This window comes from Sycon ciliatum, chromosome 11 (genome assembly GCF_964019385.1).
Source record: "Sycon ciliatum chromosome 11, ocSycCili1.1, whole genome shotgun sequence".
Lineage (NCBI taxonomy): Eukaryota > Metazoa > Porifera > Calcarea > Leucosolenida > Sycettidae > Sycon > Sycon ciliatum.
Genome location: NC_088653.1, coordinates 3,465,496 through 3,488,676, shown reverse-complemented (window position 1 = coordinate 3,488,676; position 23,181 = coordinate 3,465,496). Strand labels below are relative to the sequence as shown.

The 23,181-nt window shown below is 48.1% G+C and overlaps 1 protein-coding gene across 1 annotated transcript; it reads left to right on the top strand.

The window, feature by feature from the left end:
* The first annotated feature begins 29 nt into the window (after nucleotides 1–29).
* On the top strand, nucleotides 30–23,072 carry LOC135827702 (sushi, von Willebrand factor type A, EGF and pentraxin domain-containing protein 1-like). Its single transcript, XM_065340155.1, has 10 exons — nucleotides 30–193; nucleotides 4,522–4,689; nucleotides 5,706–5,873; nucleotides 6,433–6,600; nucleotides 14,274–14,441; nucleotides 15,604–15,771; nucleotides 16,331–16,498; nucleotides 20,824–20,991; nucleotides 22,148–22,315; nucleotides 22,876–23,072. The coding sequence occupies exons 1-10, from the start codon at nucleotides 79–81 to the stop codon at nucleotides 23,070–23,072; spliced, it is 1,656 nt and encodes a 551-aa protein (XP_065196227.1). The 5' UTR covers nucleotides 30–78.
* Nucleotides 23,073–23,181: the final 109 nt, after the last annotated feature.

Below are 23,181 nucleotides of genomic sequence, written 5' to 3'. Positions count from 1 at the left end.
TAATCTTTCATTAACTGTTTTCTAGATGTGACTTGCCAGGTTCCAACTATCAGCAACGGGACGTCTAGCCAAGCAGGGATGATCAGATATCAAGAATCTGTAACCTACACCTGCAATACTGGCTACACACTGAGTGGAGTGAACACATCAACATGTGCAGCTAACGGTACTATACTAACACCCAGTTGTCCAGGTGAGCAAAACGGTATCAATGTATCCTTGCCAAAATGTTGTGTTCACTACTAACACCTCAAAAGTTTCAGGATCGCACAGACGCCAAAAGACAAAAGGTCACGTAATTCTTTACGGACTATAATGAATGAACAGTAGAATACATTGAGAAGAAGAGACTGGAAAAATACGAACTACATCGGAAAGAGAACTCTAGAACACTAAAGAAAAACAAACCACGGCATCAAGGAAAAGAACAACGCATGAGGGGTAAAGCGCTGGCCAGCCACAACGTGCGTCCAACTTTGGCATGAGCGTACAGAAGAGCGTACAGCGCTCGCAAAGCGGAAGCTAAATTTGGCGGCGAAGCGACAGCAATAGAACGGCGCGCGGCACATAAGCAGTATGAGGCGAGGCACGTATACGCGTGTGCGGCAAACATTGCACACCATGTACCATATATGCATGAACAGCGTGGGGCGCAAACTAGCTCATTCAACATCAGTGCGCGGCGCAGGCATCTAGCTAGCTGGCACAAGCATGATCATAATTGCATGCCATCACGCAATCAGCGCACATAAATCGCGGATCAAATAAATAAGCAATCAAACACAAATCAACACATCAACTAAATAAATCAACGAGCTAGCAAGAACACAATTCAAAAATGCAAAGAAGAAATAATTACTATTCTAGTCGGTTATTCGCATGGGACCAAGCGCAATGTCCAAGCTGATGAACTGTGATTGCACAAGGTAAGCCCAAGCTCCTGAGCTAACCGTTCTGGTGAGCAGTCTTCTTCGTGCTGCAAACACACACTACACAATGTGTCGTATCTCGTAACAAGTACTGTACCAAGTCACAACGAACACTAACAATACGCAATATTAAACAATAATCAAAAACACTACGCGAAAAAGCAAAGCAAGCAGCACCTAGCCAGGGAGACAAGCAGGAGTCACGGTCGCAACGAGATCTCGACGACACCCCAGAAGACCTTTCTCCGACACGATACACAACATTCTTCCCCGCAAAGGGCTTCAACCACACTGATCACAAATCAAGACGAGGTGGTGGTCGAACGGTACGACGAGATCGACGCGTAACTTGCGGTTCAACGGTCGTCGAAGGTATTTCAACATCATCGACGACGTTGACTTGATCAGCGCTCGCGGGTGTCTGCGGCTGCGGCTCAGCGTCCACAGCAGGCGGCTCAACATGCTCCTTCGCTACTTCCAACGGAACCAAGCGTTGAATGGGCCGTAGCATGGACGATTGGCCAACTTGGACTTTGGCCACCCTGCACTTGCCATCTCTTCCAGGATACAGCTCTGCGACCCTACCCAAGCGCCATGATTGCCGCTTCCGGTTGTCGTCGGCAATAAACACAACGTCGTTCACGACAATCGGAGTTGACTTCGACCGATGATACTCACTGAGACGAATGAGATACTCAGACGACCAACGCTGGTTGAGGTGCTCGTAGACGGTGTGGACATACTTGACTCGAGCGGACAACTGCCGGTGATCGAGTGGTCTGTCAGACGAGGCAATACCGGTTGCAAAGATGTCTCCCAACATCATGGCTGGAGTCAGCGGCGACTCGTCAGCTACATCCGTAGAAACCGGAGTGAGGGGTCGAGAGTTGACGACTCTCTCGATCTCCGTCAAGACAGTGAACAGCTCGTCTCGACTCAATGACGCTCGACCGAGAACGTTCTTCAAGGGAGCTTTCACACATGCCACCAGACGCTCATAGAACCCTCCATGCCACGGGGCAGATGGCGGATTGAAGAACCACGGGATTGCCACCTTGTCTGCGGCGGACTTGAACGTCGTAGCATTATCTGAACGTATACGCAGCGGCTTCCCACGACGGGCGATGAAACGACGCAATGCTGGCAGGAACACCTCTGTCGACAGGCTATCCACGAGCTCTAGGTGCACTGCGCGAGTAGTACCGCACACGAAGAGTGCGACCCACACTTTCTGAACATTTGATGAACTGCGCACGTACAACGGACCTGCATAATCAATACCTGTGAGACCGAATGGCTGGTGGTGCTTCACCCTGTCTGAGGGCAACGGCGGCATCTCCTCAGCAGCAGTCTGTGCGCGAAATCTGCGGCAAACAATGCACTTCTCCGACACGCTACGAAGAAACCGACGAGCTCCGAGAATCCAGAACTGCTGTTGTAGAAACGCAAGCACGCTCTCTACACCCTGGTGCCTTCGCTGAAGGTGAGCATCACGCAGAAACAACTCACTTAGATGACATCTGCCCAGGATGATCGGTTGCTGAACCTCGTAGGACAGATCGCTCTCCTGCAGGCGACCACGAACTCTGAGCAAACCAGCTTCATCCAGAAACGGAGACAACTTGAACAGCTTCGAACCCTTCTTCAGTGGCTCCTTGCTCCGCAACTGGGACAACTCCTTGGGGAAGCATTGCTCTTGGATGGCGCGAAACATCACAGACTCAGCAGATGGAATCAATTCTGCACGCGAAACACCCTTGTGTCGCCATGACAGCATACTTGCGACCAAACCGCGAGCTCGTTGCCACTTGGAGAACTTCTCCCACGGCCAAACAACTGGAGTGTCAACCTCCACAGCCGACACGCGTGCTTCGGTGACGGACTCATTGGTGCTCTGAAACGAGATGACTGGTGGCCACTGAGACTCATCGCTCAACCATGACGGACCATGCAGCCACATCTCCTTCTGCAAGTCGTACACTGGGACACCACGCGAGACAAGATCTGCAGGGTTGCTAACTCCTGGACAGTGACGCCATTCTACTTGCAGCTTCTGCGAAACTTCTTGCACTGCAGCAACTCGATTAGCAACATACGTCTTCCAGTGATACGACGGCTTTGAGATCCAGTGCCATGTGGTTAGGCTGTCTGTCCACCCCACAATCCTTTCAATTGGCACTCTCAATTCATTGACGACAAAGGACAACATCTTCACGCCAAGACACACAGCCGACAATTCCAGACGCGCAAGAGTGGGACGTACAACAGGTGCAACCTTCGCCTGCGCACACAACAAAGAAGACGTCAAACCGGACACAAAATAGAAACAACAGCCATAGCCCTTCTCGGATGCATCTGAGAATACATGCAACGTGACTGGAGCATCTGGAGTACACCCGATCCATCTGGGGATTTTAACGGAAGAAAGCGCTGCGAGCTCTCCCCACCATGAAGCACATCGGACAGCCAAATCAATAGGGAATGGGTCATCCCAACCACCGCCGAGCTTCCAACTCTCTTGCAACATCATCTTGCCTGGCACAACTGCGGGTGACGCCCAACCTAGCGGATCGAACACAGCGGCACCACAACGCAACAACGCACGACGAGACCCCCTCCCCATGAAGTGAAAGTATACCTCTGTGAGAGTTTGCGTTGCTGAGGCAGGGATGCTACTTATCTGAAGGCTTTCTAGTTATGTGCTTTGGGGAACTGCTTTTCTTGGTTTCTTTGAAATCGAGTAGAATGCTAGAGAACATGCTTGCCTGGTTCTTGGTAATTTTTCCCACCGAGGCATGGATCAATTCATGCTTGCGTGGCTTTGTTGTTGCGGAATTTCATTTCATTGTTGTATCTTAGCTAGAAAGCAATTCCTTGTGAGGCAATGTATGGTTTGTCAGAGCTGGTGAATTGTGCTTTGCAGACAGCACGGGGTGGTTGCCATGGTTCCAAGGAGATGAGAACTCAGAACTTTGTTCATGTGATCAACCAGGCCAGATTGTCGATCAAACATTTTTTACGGGCAAACAGAATACAATGGACCACTTGCCATTGGTACAGATCCACGAAATCCCTTAGAATCCCGTAGACCCGGAAGGGTGTTGAATGTGTGCTATGCATGCGCATTTTACCAGACTTCGCGTCATAATTCAATGACCAGCAATCGCTTTTCCAGCTTCTTCACTTTGGTTAGAACTAATGACTAGCTAGATCTTTGTCAGAAAAAGGTTTTCGTATGAAATTCCTTCAGGCCCCATTTCTTAGTGGAAATAGCTGGAAACACAATAGTGTCCTGTATATTCAACACCCTACCGGGTCTACGTGATTCTACAGAATTTCGTGGATCTGTACAAATGGCAAGTGGTCCATTCAAGGTGTCATGGTGAAGCATAAGAACACAACATCAAAAAAATGAAAACCATTCATGATTGTATGTACAAACAGTGCCAAACTTCCAGATTGTGGTTAGTTTGCAATAGCTAATTTCAACGAAGAGATTCGAAAGCAGTGATTACAAAAACCATACATTTTGCTTGCTTAGGCTCGCCGTTTTACGAGCTACTAGTGTAACCTTTCATGTACTGTTTTCTAGCTGTGACCTGCCAGGTACCACCTATCAGCAACGGGACATCTAGCCAAACAGGGATGATCAGATATCAAGCATCTGTAACCTACACCTGCAATACTGGCTACACACTGAGAGGAGTGAACACATCAAAATGTGCAGCTGACGGTACTATACTAACACCCAGTTGTATAGGTGAGCAAAACAGGTATCAATGTACTGGTCTGCTCTCGATATAACAACTCTCACTTTTACATAAACCTCGCTAATACATAAAAAATCACATCCCGTGCCGAAACAGCATCACTCCCATACAAATGGTGTTCTACACAAGTCATCCAATGTAGCTTACGACACCATCTACTGTACAATAGTGAAAAAAAACAATAGGAATGTTATAAATATTTCAATTTTCCTATTTTTTTCAGGCATTACCTGGGATTCGAACCCGCACTATCGCCCCACATGCATTTCCCCATACACTTCGCATTCACACTCATTCTTCCAAGTTGCTGCACGTTATGATCTTGCGTTTGAAAGCCCTATTTGAATATTACGGCCAGCTGTATGTGGCCAGCTGTGTTTGATGGTACGGTACGGTACGGGACAGACACGGGATAGCGCCCGGCTTGACACAAACACACAAACAAACAAACACCAAATTAAAGCTGTGTGGACCATGGCTAGCGCCAGACATTACTGAAGTAATGTAATCTGCATAGCTACGGGAATTATATTAAATTAGCGTGTCCGTTCCTGAAGGGAACTCACGACGGCCGCTAACACTCGGTGAACCCTAGCTGCAGATGATGCGCATAACGGTGGGAATGAGTAGATACGTCTCACAACCACTGGCACAAATGCCGAGAAAGACGCTATTAGACGCATCCATGTACCCCATGTGCCAGGCCACAAGTGCCTAGTAGACCGGGGGTAGCAGCACGGCTTGAAAACCGCTCCCATGCATATTTTTATTTGAATGCACAAGTACACACGGGCTGCAAGCCCAATAACATGGAAGCAAATGTGATAATGGCGTTATTTTAGAACATTTTTGGACTGCGTACCTCCGCTAGGCTCAAAAGCAGAATCTCTTTGTCGATTTGACAGGTGACAATGATCTCGTACAAGAAACCAGTGTTTTGGGCTGATGTTCACTTATTGTTATTCCCCATGTCAGTGAAGTTCTGGTGTGTTTCTATTATATACAGCTGTCAATTGTACTGTACCTAATATCACAAATGGGCAGCAAGCTGTATCGGAAATATCTTTCCAGCAAACAGCTAACTATTCATGCAGTGCTCATCATGTGTTAGTTGGAGAAACACGGCCAGCATGCCAGGCTAATCGCACCTTGACTTCAACACCCACATGCAAAGGTGAGCAACGTGTACATTGCTGAAGTTGAAATTTCTCCACCTTATGCTACAGGAACCTTGAGACTGCTACTGAAGCTCGCAACAGCCATTTTCTTGTCACAGCTGTTTCAAGTCACGTGTTGGGTCGCAAAGATTGGTATTGTGAGTAGGCCTTTCGTAAGTTGAGATATCGGACAAATAAGTGAGGTTCTGCTCCAGGTTACGGGGTTGCGAAACGAAGAATCTCCGGACCTCTCTTCGCGTTTCCGTAACGCAAAGAACATCTGCTCTGCTCTGCGTCACATAGGGACAGCACGTGGAATGTGTACTGGTAATTTCTCCTTCCATATTTTGTATTTGATCGATGGCCAGCAGGTCTCTATGGTTTTCTTTGCATGTGCCACAATGTAGAGAGCAGCATCTACAAAAGTAGAAATCTGGACTCAAAACACGCCAAGATGTGGACTCTAGCCCAGACTCCTTTAAATGAGAACCATACAGCTTGGTTAAGAGCGCCTAGGTCTAATGCTTTATGAGCCTGGAGCTTCTCTGTTTTAACCTTTCATTTACTGTTTTCTAGATGTGACTTGCCAGGTTCCAACTATCAGCAACGGGACGTCTAGCCAAGCAGGGATGATCAGGTATCAAGAATCTGTAACCTACACCTGCAATACTGGCTACACACTGAGTGGAGTGAACACATCAACATGTGCAGCTAACGGTACTATACTAACACCCAGTTGTCTAGGTGAGCAAAACGGTATCAACGTATCCTTGCCGAAATATTGTGTTCACTACTAACACCTCAAAAGTTTCAGGTTCGCACAGACGCCACAAGACAAAAGGTCACGTAATTCTTTACGGACTATAATGAATGAACAGTAGAATACATTGAGAAGAAGAGACTGGAAAAATACGAACTTCATCGGAAAGAGAACTCTAGAACACTAAAGAAAAAACAACCACAGCATCAAGGAAAAGAACAACGCCTGAGGGGTAAAGCGCTGGCCAGCCACAACGTGCGTCCAACTTTGGCATGAGCGTACAGAAGAGCGTACAGCGCTCGGAAAGCGGAAGCTAAATTTGGCGGCAAAGCGACAGCAATAGTACGGCGCGCGGCACATAAGCAGTACGAGGCGAGGCACGTATACGCGTGTGCGGCAAACATTACACACCATGTACCATATATGCATGAACAGCGCGGGGCGCATACTAACTCATTCAACATCAGTGCGCGGCGCAGGCATCTAGCTAGCTGGCGCAAGCATGATCATAATTGCATGCCATCACGCAATCAGCGCACATAAATCGCGCATCAAATAAATAAGTAATCAAACACAAATCAACACATCAACTAAATAAATCAACGAGCTAGCAAGAACACAATTCAAAAATGCAACGAAGAAATAATTACTATTCTAGTCGGTTATTCGCATGGGACCAAGCGCAATGTCCAAGCTGATGAACTGTGATTGCACAAGGTAAGCCCAAGCTCCTGAGCTAACCGTTCTGGTGAGCAGTCTTCTTCGTGCTGCAAACACACACTACACAATGTGTCGTATCTCGTAACAAGTACTGTACCAAATCACAACGAACACTAACAATACGCAATAGTAAACAATAATCAAAAACACTACGCAAAAAAGCAAAGCAAGCAGCACCTAGCCAGGGAGACAAGCAGGAGTCACGGTCAGAAGACACCCAAGAAGACCTTTCTCCGACACGATACACAACATTCTCCCCACCAAAGGGCTTCAACCACACTGATCACAAATCAAGACGAGGTGGTGGTCGAACGGTACGACGAGATCGACGCGTAACTTGCGGTTCAACGGTCGTCGAAGGTATTTCAACATCATCGACGACGTTGACTGGATCAGCGCTCGCGGGTGTCTGCGGCTGCGGCTCAGCGTCCACAGCAGGCGGCTCAACATGCTCCTTCGCTACTTCCAACGGAACCAAGCGTTGAATGGGCCGTAGCATGGACGATTGGCCAACTTGGACTTTGGCCACCCTGCACTTGCCATCTCTTCCAGGATACAGCTCTGCGACCCTACCCAAGCGCCATGATTGCCGCTTCCGGTTGTCGTCGGCAATAAACACAACGTCGTTCACGACAATCGGAGTTGACTTCGACCGATGATACTCACTGAGACGAATGAGATACTCAGACGACCAACGCTGGTTGAGGTGCTCGTAGACGGTGTGGACATACTTGACTCGAGCGGACAACTGCCGTGGATCGATTGGTCTGTCAGACGAGGCAATACCGGTTGCAAAGATGTCTCCCAACATCATGGCTGGAGTCAGCGGCGACTCGTCAGCTACATCCGTAGAAACCGGAGTGAGGGGTCGAGAGTTGACGACTCTCTCGATCTCCGTCAAGACAGTGAACAGCTCGTCTCGACTCAATGACGCTCGACCGAGAACCTTCTTCAAGGGAGCTTTCACACATGCCACCAGACGCTCATAGAACCCTCCATGCCACGGGGCAGATGGCGGATTGAAGAACCACGGGATTGCCACCTTGTCTGCGGCGGACTTGAACGTCGTAGCATTATCTGAACGTATACGCAGCCGCTTCCCACGACGGGCGATGAAACGACGCAATGCTAGCAGGAACACCTCTGTCGACAGGCTATCCACGAGCTCTAGGTGCACTGCGCGAGTAGTACCGCACACGAAGAGTGCGACCCACACTTTCTGAACATTTGATGAACTGCGCACGTACAACGGACCTGCATAATCAATACCTGTGAGACCGAATGGCTGGTGGTGCTTCACCCTGTCTGAGGGCAACGGCGGCATCTCCTCAGCAGCAGTCTGTGCGCGAAATCTGCGGCAAACAATGCACTTCTCCGACACGCTACGAAGAAACCGACGAGCTCCGAGAATCCAGAACTGCTGTTGTAGAAACGCAAGCACGCTCTCTACACCTGGTGCCTTCGCTGAAGGTGAGCATCACGCAGAAACAACTCACTTAGATGACATCTGCCCAGGATGATCGGATGCTGAACCTCGTAGGACAGATCGCTCTCCTGCAGGCGACCACGAACTCTGAGCAAACCAGCTTCATCCAGAAACGGAGACAACTTGAACAGCTTCGAACCCTTCTTCAGTGGCTCCTTGCTCCGCAACTGGGACAACTCCTTGGGGAAGCGTTGCTCTTGGATGGCGCGAACATCACAGACTCAGCAGATGGAATCAATTCTGCACGCGAAACATCCTTGTGTCGCCATGACAGCATACTTGCGACCAAACCGCGAGCTCGTTGCCACTTGGAGAACTTCTCCCACGGCCAAACAACTGGAGTGTCAACCTCCACAGCCGACACGCGTGCTTCGGTGACGGACTCATTGGTGCTCTGAAACGAGATGACTGGTGGTCACTGAGACTCATCGCTCAACCATGACGGACCATGCAGCCACATCTCCTTCTGCAAGTCACACACTTGGACACCACGCGAGGCAAGATCTGCAGGGTTGCTAACTCCTGGACAGTGACGCCATTCTACTTGCAGCTTCTGCGAAACTTCTTGCACTGCAGCAACTCAAAAAACGAAGGATAGCTCGAGCATAGCATCTCGAGCTATCCTTAGTGCGGCTTCCTGCTCATGAAGCCAATCGACCGAATCACTCCTTTTCCCTCCCGTAAGAATGAATTCGGGCGGGGACTTAGGGTCAAACCCATAGTTCAAATAGAACGGTGTATTAGCTACAGATGACTGTTGTGAACTTTATATTGCAAACTCGCAGAGTGGTAGAAGCGAATCCCAATTGTCCTGTCTCAAGTTCACAAATGCTCTTAGAGCATCTCCCACTTGCCGGTTGACTCTCTCTGTCAAACCATCCGTTTGAGGGTGGTTAGCAGTGCTGAATGCCAATTTAGTTCCTAGCTGAGAGAATACTTCTTTGAAAAAAGCTGCAGTGAATCGTGGATCGCGATCGGAAACAATGGTTGAGCTCAGCCCGTGCAGACGAAACACGTTTTGAATGTACAGTTGAGCGCTGCCCTTAGCATCAATCTTCGAGTTTGTTGGAACAAGATGTACGCATTTCGTAAGTCGGTCCACAAAGGTGTAAATTGCGTCGAAGCCACGAGAAGTAAGGGGCAATCCAACAATAAAATCCATTGAGATATCCTGCCAAGGACTATTAGGTATTGGAAGTGAAGCCCTGTTCGTGGCTGACCTCCCTTCGTTCGCTGGCAGAGATCACAGGTTTTGACAAATCTCTTGATATCGAGACCCATTCGGGGCCAGTAGAAAAAACGTGCTAGGTGGAAGTACGTTCGATCACGACCCGGGTGGCCAGCCGTTGCACACTCGTGGTGTTCTTGAATGAGCTTTAACCGGACACCGCACTGTGGTATGCACAACCGGTTATTGGGGGATGCCTTGAGGTACAAGCGATCAGTGGATTCGTCCCAATAATAGCGATCATGCAAATTATCTCGGAGAGAATGCTTCAATCTTTCTATGATGGAAGTTAGCTCTTTGTCTCTCTGGTAGGCATCTGATATTGTATTGGACACGTCATCATTCATTGCTAAAGCATACTCAATAGCATTCAAACGTGGTACTGCATTCTCCACGAGGTTACTCTCATGGAGATCTGGGCGACGCGAAAAGGGATCTGCAGGGTTCTCTCTGCCGGGTCTGTGACGGACTGTGTAGTTATAGTCAGCTAGGAATTCAACCCATCGCGCCTCTCTCTTTGTAATGCCTGGTTTTGTTTTCAGATAAACTACCGCCATGTTGTCTGTAATGACCTCAAAGTGTTGAAAGAGGTAGATGCGCCAGGTCTTTAGCGCAAACACTACGGCCAATGTTTCTCTTTCTGTAGCTGTATAATTCTGTTCCGCAGCAGACAATTTTCGGCTAGCATAAGCCACTGGATGCCAGGCATCTTCCTCTAGTTCTTGGAGAAGAACACATCCCAAGGCGTAATCGCTTGCATCTGTTACCACTCTGAATGGTCGGTTCACATCAGCCAGCCGCAAGGCATGCTTTAGCGATTCAAAGGCATGTTGCCGAGAGCTGTTCCACTCGAATCGTGCATGTTTTCCCGTTATCTCCTCTAAGTTCTTAGAGAGCGATGAGTATTGATCTATGAATCGCCTAAAATAATTCGTAAATCCAAGAAATTGCCCCACCTCTGTGACGGAAGTCGGAGCGGGCCAGACCTTTACTGCGGCAATCTTGTCTGGGTCAGGGGCGATGTGCAGTCCATCGATGCAATGTCCCAGGAACCGCACACTCTCCACGCCAAATTCACATTTTGACCGTTTGCAAAATAACTGGTTGTCCCGGAGCACGCTCAATACCGACCGGACATGCTGCATATGCTCCGACCACGTTTTGCTGAAGATGAGTATGTCATCTAGGAACACGACTATGAACTCCCTCAGATATGGTTGAAGAATCGTATTCATCATGGATTGAAATGTTGCCGGTGCATTGGTGAGACCAAATCCCATGACCCTAAATTGGTAATGCCCAAAGGGAGTGTTAATCGCAGTTTTGGGCACGTCCTCAGCTTGAATGCGAATCTGATTATACCCTGATCGGAGGTCTAGTTTCGTGAAGTACCTAGCGCCCTGTACGGTATCGAATAAATCATCCACATTGAGCAAGCACGCCTTGTTCTTAACAGTTATCTTGTTTAGCTCCCTCCAATCGCAGACCATGCGTAACGAACCATCAGCTTTCTTGACAAAAAACACCGGTGCACCAAAGGGGGACTTACTTGGTTCTACGAAACCCTTTTTCAAGAGTTCTGTGAGCTGTTTCTTCAATTCCTCCATTTCTGGCCTGGGCAGGCGATAGGCAGGTCGCGATGGGGGTGATGAGCCTTCCTCCAGGCGGATTTCGTGGTCTACAGACCTCTCTGGTGGGAGTCTAGCTGGCAGATCATCCGGGAAAAGATCGTCATAGTCACGGAACATGGCCTTGAGATCTGGGTGCTCGTTCTGAGTGGATTTGTCGGGAGGTTCCTTGCCAATGCCGTCTTCTACGCTGACACCTTCGTCTCCACTCCTAAGGGCATGCCTAGCCTGACGACCAGATATGAACATCGCCTCCACAGGAGCGGTCGGTTCGCTTTGACTGGGCGACGCACAAGGCAAACCATTCGAGTTCAACCTGACTTCATTCGTCCGGAAGTTTAAGTCTGGATTGTTACGCGTTAACCAAGGTTTCCCCAATATAGCGTCATAGCGATGAAGGGGGAACACCGTGAAGGTTTGGTTATCGCTGAAGTCGCCTACGATAACCTTCAATTCATGGGTCGTCTCCATGGGAAACGAGCTTGATGCTCCATCAGCCAGCGTGACATTCAGGTTTTCCGAGCCAATTTCGGTTGGCAGGTTAACTCTCCTGGCAAACTGTTCGGCAATGAAATCATGGGTCGAGCCCGAATCTATTAACATAAGCGCGCGACGACCGTTGATTTTGCCTTCTACACGCAGGAGCTCATGTTCCGTTTCCACATTGACGCTGGTAACCTGGGCCTCAATAGTTGGTGTAACATCTCGCTTGAAATTGGCTTCGGAGCATTCAGCATCATCGTCAACATCCTCCACAGCGAGGCTACTGAATTGGTTACGGGTAGAGACGGAGCACACACTACACGCAGGTGATGCCTTTTCTTGCTGCGTCAGTAATCGCATCGGCCTTACTGACGTCCACCGTTTGGGTGATCTCGATGCTGCGGGCAATTCTGGGCCATATGGCCTGGTCGACGACATGCGAAGCAGCCCCCTTGGGCTCGTAATGTCTCACGTTCCTTGGGGCTTAGTTTTGTTAGCTTTTTGCTACCTGATGGTGGTGCGAATCCCGGCGCGGTCGCCAGTGGTGGTCTGCGCTGAAATCGGCTGTCTGAGGCGACTGCTAGCGCTGACTGAACGGCGGCTGACAGTGTAGTGGGGTGTTCCTTCACTACCAAGGTCCGCATGTTACCGTGCAGGCCGTTGACAAATAGCAAGGCTCTGGAGAGTTCGTCAAGTTCCGGCACCTGTAAATTTAGCCGAGAAAACTCCGTTACGTACGATTCAATTGACCCACGCTGTTGGATAGAGAACATATCCAACCGCACTCTTTCCCCATCATAGTGCGGGCCATACACTCGCGCTAGGGCGCTTTTCAAAGAATGCCAATCCGAAAATTGCTCACCTGCTTCCAGGGAAGAAATTAGCCAAAGACGCGCATTCCCAGCGAGGTAGCTAGCCGCAAAGTTAACTTGGCTCTCCGGGTCACCTTGAGGTGAGCACTTCAAGGCTAACTCGACCGTAAATACCCATTCTTTGAACTCGGAAGGGTTGCCATGGAAAACATTCGGTTCTCTGGTAACGCGTTTGACGCTCGGGCTTGTCTGGGAGAGAGAACGCGATCGACACGGGGCTAGATCCGGAGGACTTGAGCTTGATGTAGCAGGTAATTGATGTCGTCCAACTGTAGCAGCCACGTTGTCCCGAGCGCGGCGGATCTCACGGAAAGCGGCGTATAGCAGAGCAGTAGCGGCCAGGAGCACAAGGCACGTCAAAGGGCAAACGATGATCTCAGCCATCCTCAAGCTACCAGTGTAACAGTATAGACTTGATTGATTGGAGAATTCGTCGAATGATGTTCAAACCAGAGGTTATAAAGCAAAAGAAAGGTGAGAACCGCAGGAGTGAGAATAGTAGGAACACAAGGTGTTACCATAAGACAAGCAAGAAGTGTCAAGGTAAAACTATTACACTGTCTGTCCACCCCACAATCCTTTCAATTGGCACTCTCAATTCATTGACGACAAAGGACAACATCTTCACGCCAAGACACACAGCCGACAATTCCAGACGCGCAAGAGTGGGACGTACAACAGGTGCAACCTTCGCCTTCGCACACAACAAAGAAGACGTCAAACCGGACACAACATAGAAACAACAGCCATAGCCCTTCTCGGATGCATCTGAGAATACATGCAACGTGACTGGAACATCTGGAGTACACCCGAGCTTTTCCAGCTTCTTCACTTTGGTTAGAACTAATGACTAGCTAGATCTTTGTCAGAAAAAGGTTTTCGTATGAAATTCCTTCAGGCCCCATTTCTTAGTGGAAATAGCTGGAAACACAATAGTGTCCTGTATATTCAACACCCTACCGGGTCTACGTGATTCTACAGAATTTCGTGCATCTGTACAAATGGCAAGTGGTCCATTCAAGGTGTCATGGTGAAGCATAAGAACACAACATCAAAAAAATGAAAACCATTCATGATTGTATGTGCAAACAGTGCCAAACTTCCAGATTGTGGTTAGTTTGCAATAGCTAATTTCAACGAAGAGATTCGAAAGCAGTGATTACAAAAACCATACATTTTGCTTGCTTAGGCTCGCCGTTTTACGAGCTACTAGTGTAACCTTTCATGTACTGTTTTCTAGCTGTGACCTGCCAGGTACCACCTATCAGCAACGGGACATCTAGCCAAACAGGGATGATCAGATATCAAGCATCTGTAACCTACACCTGCAATACTGGCTACACACTGAGTGGAGTGAACACATCAACATGTGCAGCTGACGGTACTATACTAACACCCAGTTGTCTAGGTGAGCAAAACGGGTATCAATGTACTGGTCTGCTCTCGATATAAAAACTCTCACTTTTACATAAACCTCGCTAATACTTAAAAAATCACATCCCGCGCCGAAACAGCATCACTCCCATACAAATGGTGTTCTACACAAGTCATCCAATGTAGCTTACGACACCATCTATTGTACAATAGGGAAAAAAAACAATAGGAATGTTATAAATTTTTCAATTTTCCTATTTTTTTCAGGCATTAACTGGGATTCGAACCCGCACTATCGCCCTACATGCATTTCCCCATACACTTCGCATTCACAGTCATTCTTCCAAGTTGCTTCACGTTATGATCTTGCGTTTGAAAGCCCTATTTGAATATTACGGCCAGCTGTATGTGGCCAGCTGTGTTTGATGGTACGGTACGGTACGGGACAGACACGGGATAGCGCCCGGCGTGACACAAACACACAAACAAACAAACACCAAATTAAAGCTGTGTGGACCATGGCTAGCGCCAGACATTACTGAAGTAATGTCTTCTGCATAGCTACGGGAATTAAATTAAATTAGCGTGTCCGTTCCCGAAGGGAACTCACGACGGCCGCTAACACTCGGTGAACCCTAGCTGCAGATGATGCGCATAACGGTGGGAATGAGTAGATACGTCTCACAACCACTGGCACAAATGCCGAGAAAGACGCTATTAGACGCATCCATGTACCCCATGTGCCAGGCCACAAGTTCCTAGTAGACCGGGGGTAGCAGCACGGCTTGAAAACCGCTCCCATGCAGAACTTGAGCCAGGTACCTTTCGTATCTCGATCATGGTCATTGACCAACCCACTGTGCCTGCCTGGTTGCAATATACTAGAGGTGAAAGTCAAATGTCTAGTCGAGATTTTGCAAGGTCACGTTGCATACCACAACAAAGCATTCATATTTTTATTTGAATGCACAAGTACACACGGGCTGCAAGCCCAATAACATGGAAGCAAATGTGATAATGGCGTTATTTTAGAACATTTTTGGACTGCGTACCTCCGCTAGGCTCAAAAGCAGAATCTCTTTGTTGATTTGACAGGTAACAATGATTTCGTACAGGAAACCAGTGTTTTGGGCTGAGGTTCACTTATTGTTACTCCCCATGTCAGTGAATTTCTGGTGTGTTTCTATTATATACAGCTGTCAATTGTACTGTACCTAATATCACAAATGGGCAGCAAGCTGTATCGGAAATATCTTTCCAGCAAACAGCCAACTATTCATGCAGTGCTCATCATGTGTTAGTTGGAGAAACATGGCCAGCATGCCAGGCTAATCGCACCTTGACTTCAACACCCACATGCAAAGGTGAGCAACGTGTACATTGCTGAAGTTGAAATTTCTCCACCTTATGCTACAGGAACCTTGAGACTGCTATTGAAGCTCGCAACAGCCATTTTCTCGTCACAGCTGTTTCAAGTCACGTGTTGGGTCGCAAAGATTGGTATTGTGAGTAGGCCTTTCGTAAGTTGAGATATCGGACAAATAAGTGAGGTTCTGCTCCAGGTTACGGGGTTGTGACACGAAGAATCTCCGGACCTCTCTTCGCGTTTCCGTAACGCAAAGAACATCTGCTCTGCTCTACGTCACATAGGGACAGCACGTGGAATGTGTACTGGTAATTTCTCCTTCCATATTTGGTATTTGATCGATGGCCAGCAGGTCTCTATGGTTTTCTTTGCATGTGCCACAATGTAGAGAACAGCATCTACAAAAGTAGAAATCTGGACTCAAAACACGCAAAGATGTGGACTCTAGCCCAGACTTCTTTAAATGTGAACCATACAGCTTGGTTAAGGGCGCCTAGGTCTAATGCTTTATGACCCTGGAGCCTCTCTGTTTTAACCTTTCATTTACTGTTTTCTAGATGTGACTTGCCAGGTTCCAACTATCAGCAACGGGACGTCTAGCCAAGCAGGGATGATCAGATATCAAGAATCTGTAACCTACACCTGCAATACTGGCTACACACTGAGTGGAGTGAACACATCAAAATGTGCAGCTGACGGTACTATACTAACACCCAGTTGTCTAGGTGAGCAAAACGGTATCAACGTATCCTTGCCAAAATGTTGTGTTCACTACTAACACCTCAAAAGTTTCAGGATCGCACAGACGCCACAAGACAAAAGGTCACGTAATTCTTTACGGACTATAATGAATGAACAGTAGAATACATTGAGAAGAAGAGACTGGAAAAATACGAACTACATCGGAAAGAGAACTCTAGAACACTAAAGAAAAACAAACCACAGCATCAAGGAAAAGAACAACGCATGAGAGGTAAAGCGCTGGCCAGCCACAACGTGCGTCCAACTTTGGTATGAGCGTACAGAAGAGCGTACAGCGCTCGGAAAGCGGAAGCTAAATTTGGCGGCAAAGCGACAGCAATAGTACGGCGCGCGGCACATAAGCAGTACGAGGCGAGGCACGTATACGCGTGTGCGGCAAACATTACACACCATGTACCATATATGCATGAACAGCGCGGGGCGCATACTAACTCATTTAACATCAGTGCGCGGCGCAGGCATCTAGCTAGCTGGCGCAAGCATGATCATAATTGCATGCCATCACGCAATCAGCGCACATAAGTCGCGCATCAAATAAGGAATCAAACACAAATCAACACATCAACTAAATAAATCAACGAGCTAGCAAGAACACAATTCAAAAATGCAACGAAGAAATAATTACTATTCAAGTCGGTTATTCGCATGGGACCAAGCGCAATGTCCAAGCTGATGAACTGTGATTGCACAAGGTAAGCCCAAGCTCCTGAGCTAACCGTTCTGGTGAGCAGTCTTCTTCGTGCTGCAAACGCACACTACACAATGTGTCGTATCTCGTAACAAGTACTGTACCAAATAACAACGAACACTAACAATACGCAATAGTAAACAATAATCAAAAACACTACGCAAAAAAGCAAAGCAAGCAGCACCTAGCCAGGGAGACAAGCAGGAGTCACGGTCGCAACGAGATCTCGACGACACCCCAGAAGACCTTTCTCTGACAAGATACACAACATTCTCCCCACCAAAGGGCTTCAACCACACTGATCACAAATCAAGACGAGGTGGTGGTCGAACGGTACGACGAGATCGACGCGTAACTTGCGGTTCAACGGTCGTCGAAGGTATTTCAACAACATCGACGACAATGACTGGATCAGCGCTCGCGGGTGTCTGCGGCTGCGGCTCAGCGTCCACAGCAGGCGGCTCAACATGCTCTCTCGCTACTTCCAACGGAACCAAGCGTTGAATGGGCCGTAGCATGGACGATTAGCCAACTTGGATTTTGGCCACCCTGCACTTGCCATCTCTTCCAGGATACAGCTCTGCGACCCTACCCAAGCGCCATGATTGCCGCTTCCGGTTGTCGTCGGCAATAAACACAACGTCGTTCACGACAATCGGAGTTGACTTCGACCGATGATACTCACTGAGACGAATGAGATACTCAGACGACCAACGCTGGTTGAGGTGCTCGTAGACGGTGTGGACATACTTGACTCGAGCGGACAACTGCCATGGATCGAGTGGTCTGTCAGACGAGGCAATACCGGTTGCAAAGATGTCTCCCAACATCATGGCTGGAGTCAGCGGCGACTCGTCAGCTACATCCGTAGAAACCGGAGTGAGGGGTCGAGAGTTGACGACTCTCTCGATCTCCGTCAAGACAGTGAACAGCTCGTCTCGACTCAATGACGCTCGACCGAGAACGTTCTTCAAGGGAGCTTTCACACATGCCACCAGACGCTCATAGAACCCTCCATGCCACGGGGCAGATGGCGGATTGAAGAACCACGGGATTGCCACCTTGTCTGCGGCGGACTTGAACGTCGTAGCATTATCTGAACGTATACGCAGCGGCTTCCCACGACGGGCGATGAAACGACACAATGCTAGCAGCAACACCTCTGTCGACAGGCTATCCACGAGCTCTAGGTGCACTGCGCGAGTAGTACCGCACACGAAGAGTGCGACCCACACTTTCTGAACATTTGATGAACTGCGCACGTACAACGGACCTGCATAATCAATACCTGTGAGACCGAATGGCTGGTGGTGCTTCACCCTGTCTGAGGGCAACGGCGGCATCTCCTCAGCAGCAGTCTGTGCGCGAAATCTGCGGCAAACAATGCACTTCTCCGACACGCTACGAAGAAACCGACGAGCTCCGAGAATCCAGAACTGCTGTTGTAGAAACGCAAGCACGTTCTCTACACCCTGGTGCCTTCGCTGAAGGTGAGCATCACGCAGAAACAACTCACTTAGATGACATCTGCCCAGGATGATCGGATGCTGAACCTCGTAGGGCAGATCGCTCTCCTGCAGGCGACCACGAACTCTGAGCAAACCAGCTTCATCCAGAAACGGAGATAACTTGAACAGCTTCGAACCCTTCTTCAGTGGCTCCTTGCTCCGCAACTGGGACAACTCCTTGGGGAAGCATTGCTCTTGGATGGCGCGAAACATCACAGACTCAGCAGATGGAATCAATTCTGCACGCGAAACACCCTTGTGTCGCCATGACAGCATACTTGCGACCAAACCGCGAGCTCGTTGCCACTTGGAGAACTTCTCCCACGGCCAAACAACTGGAGTGTCAACCTCCACAGCCGACACGCGTGCTTCGGTGACGGACTCATTGGTGCTCTGAAACGAGATGACTTGTGGCCACTGAGACTCATCGCTCAACCATGACGGACCATGCAGCCACATCTCCTTCTGCAAGTCACACACTGGGACACCACGCGAGACAAGATCTGCAGGGTTGCTAACTCCTGGACAGTGACGCCATTCTACTTGCAGCTTCTGCGAAACTTCTTGCACTGCAGCAACTCGATTAGCAACATACGTCTTCTAGTGATACGACGGCTTTGAGATCCAGTGCCATGTGGTTAGGCTGTCTGTCCACCCCACAATCCTTTCAATTGGCACTCTCAATTCATTGACGACAAAGGACAGCATCTTCACGCCAAGACACACAGCCGACAATTCCAGACGCGCAAGAGTGGGACGTACAACAGGTGCAACCTTCGCCTTCGCACACAACAAAGAAGACGTCAAACCGGACACAACATAGAAACAACAGCCATAGCCCTTCTCGGATGCATCTGAGAATACATGCAACGTGACTGGAGCATCTGGAGTACACCCGATCCATCTGGGGATTTTAACGGAAGAAAGCGCTGCGAGCTCTCCCCACCATGAAGCACATCGGACAGCCAAATCAATAGGGAATGGGTCATCCCAACCACCGCCGAGCTTCCAACTCTCTTGCAACATCATCTTGCCTGGCACAACTGCGGGTGACGCCCAACCTAGCGGATCGAACACAGCGGCAACACAACGCAACAACGCACGACGAGACCCCCTCCCCATGAAGTGAAAGTATACCTCTGTGAGAGTTTGCGTTGCTGAGGCAGGGATGCTACTTATCTGAAGGCTTTCTAGTTATGTGCTTTGGGGAACTGCTTTTCTTGGTTTCTTTGAAATCGAGTAGAATGCTAGAGAACATGCTTGCCTGGTTCTTGGTAATTTTTTCCCACCGAGGCATGGATCCATCCATGCTTGCGTGGCTTTGTCGTTGCGGAATTTCATTTCATTGTTGTATCTTAGCTAGAAAGCAATTCCTTGTGAGGCAATGTATGGTTTGTCAGAGCTGGTGAATTGTGCTTTGCAGACAGCACGGGGTGGTTGCCATGGTTCCAAGGAGATGAGAACTCAGAACTTTGTTCATGTGATCAGCCAGGCCAGATTGTCGATCAAACATTTTTTACGGGCAAACAGAATACAATGGACCACTTGCCATTGGTACAGATCCACGAAATCCCTTAGAATCCCGTAGACCCGGAAGGGTGTTGAATGTGTGCTATGCATGCGCATTTTATCAGACTTCGCGTCATAATTCAATGACCAGCAATCGCTTTTCCAGCTTCTTCACTTTGGTTAGAACTAATGACTAGCTAGATCTTTGTCAGAAAAAGGTTTTCGTATGAAATTCCTTCAGGCCCCATTTCTTAGTGGAAATAGCTGGAAACACAATAGTGTCCTGTATATTCAACACCCTACCGGGTCTACGTGATTCTACAGAATTTCGTGGATCTGTACAAATGGCAAGTGGTCCATTCAAGGTGTCATGGTGAAGCATAAGAACACAACATCAAAAAAATGAAAACCATTCATGATTGTATGTGCAAACAGTGCCAAACTTCCAGATTGAGGTTAGTTTGCAATAGCTAATTTCAACGAAGAGATTCGAAAGCAGTGATTACAAAAACCATACATTTTGCTTGCTTAGGCTCGCCGTTTTACGAGCTACTAGTGTAACCTTTCATGTACTGTTTTCTAGCTGTGACCTGCCAGGTACCACCTATCAGCAACGGGACATCTAGCCAAACAGGGATGATCAGATATCAAGCATCTGTAACCTACACCTGCAATACTGGGTACACACTGAGAGGAGTGAACACATCAACATGTGCAGCTGACGGTACTATACTAACACCCAGTTGTATAGGTGAGCAAAACGGGTATCAATGTACTGGTCTGCTCTCGATATAACAACTCTCACTTTTACATAAACCTCGCTAATACATAAAAAATCACATCCCGCGCCGAAACAGCATCACTCCCATACAAATGGTGTTCTACACAAGTCATCCAATGTAGCTTACGACACCATCTACTGTACAATAGGGAAAAAAACAATAGGAATGTTATAAATTTTTCAATTTTCCTATTTTTTTCAGGCGTTAACTGGGATTCGAACCCGCACTATCGCCCTACATGCATTTCCCCATACACTTCGCATTCACACTCATTCTTCCAAGTTGCTTCACGTTATGATCTTGCGTTTGAAAGCCCTATTTGAATATTACGGCCAGCTGTATGTGGCCAGCTGTGTTTGATGGTACGGTACGGTACGGGACAGACACGGGATAGCGCCCGGCGTGACACAAACACACAAACAAACACCAAATTAAAGCTGTGTGGACCATGGCTAGCGCCAGACATTACTGAAGTAATGTCTTCTGCATAGCTACGGGAATTAAATTAAATTAGCGTGTTCGTTCCTGAAGGGAACTCACGACGGCCGCTAACACTCGGTGAACCCTAGCTGCAGATGATACGCATAACGGTGGGAATGAGTAGATACGTCTCACAACCACTGGCACAAGTGCCGAGAAAGACGCTATTAGACGCATCCATGTACCCCATGTGCCACACCACAAGTTCCTAGTAGACCGGGGGTAGCAGCACGGCTTGAAAACCGCTCCCATGCAGAACTTGAGCCAGGTACCTTTCGTATCTCGATCATGGTCATTGACCAACCCACTGTGCCTGCCTGGTTGCAATATATTAGAGGTGAAAGTCAAATGTCTAGTCGAGATTTTGCAAGGTCACGTTGCATACCACAACAAAGCATTCATATTTTTATTTGAATGCACAAGTACACACGGGCTGCAAGCCCAATAACATGGAAGCAAATGTGATAATGGCGTTATTTTAGAACATTTTGGACTGCGTACCTCCGCTAGGCTCAAAAGCAGAATCTCTTTGTCGATTTGACAGGTAACAATGATTTCGTACAGGAAACCAGTGTTTTGGGCTGAGGTTCACTTATTGTTATTCCCCATGTCAGTGAATTTCTGGTGTGTTTCTATTATATACAGCTGTCAATTGTACTGTACCTAATATCACAAATGGGCAGCAAGCTGTATCGGAAATATCTTTCCAGCAAACAGCCAACTATTCATGCAGTGCTCATCATGTGTTAGTTGGAGAATCACGGCCAGCATGCCAGGCTAATCGCACCTTGACTTCAACACCCACATGCAAAGGTGAGCAACGTGTACATTGCTGAAGTTGAAATTTCTCCACCTTATGCTACAGGAACCTTGAGACTGCTACTGAAGCTCGCAACAGCCATTTTCTTGTCACAGCTGTTTCAAGTCACGTGTTGGGTCGCAAAGATTGGTATTGTGAGTAGGCCTTTCGTAAGTTGAGATATCGGACAAATAAGTGAGGTTCTGCTCCAGGTTACGGGGTTGTGACACGAAGAATCTCCGGACCTCTCTTCGCGTTTCCGTAACGCAAAACACATCTGCTCTGCTCTACGTCACATAGGGACAGCACGTGGAATGTGTACTGGTAATTTTCTCCTTCCGTATTTGGTATTTGATCGATGGCCAGCAGGTCTCTATGGTTTTCTTTGCATGTGCCACAATGTAGAGAACAGCATCTACAAAAGTAGAAATCTGGACTCAAAACACGCAAAGATGTGGACTCTAGCCCAGACTTCTTTAAATGTGAACCATACAGCTTGGTTAAGAGCGCCTAGGTATAATGCTTTATGACCCTGGAGCCTCTCTGTTTTAACCTTTCATTTACTGTTTTCTAGATGTGACTTGCCAGGTTCCAACTATCAGCAACGGGACGTCTAGCCAAGCAGGGATGATCAGATATCAAGAATCTGTAACCTACACCTGCAATACTGGCTACACACTGAGTGGAGTGAACACATCAAAATGTGCAGCTAACGGTACTATACTAACACCCAGTTGTCTAGGTGAGCAAAACGGTATCAATGTATCCTGATTAGATGATGGTGAAAGCGAAGTGTGCCAGCCTTTCAGCATGTTTCCGTGCATAATGTGTCACTTCCACTGCTACCCAACTATGTTTATTTCCCGTAGCTATGCACAGA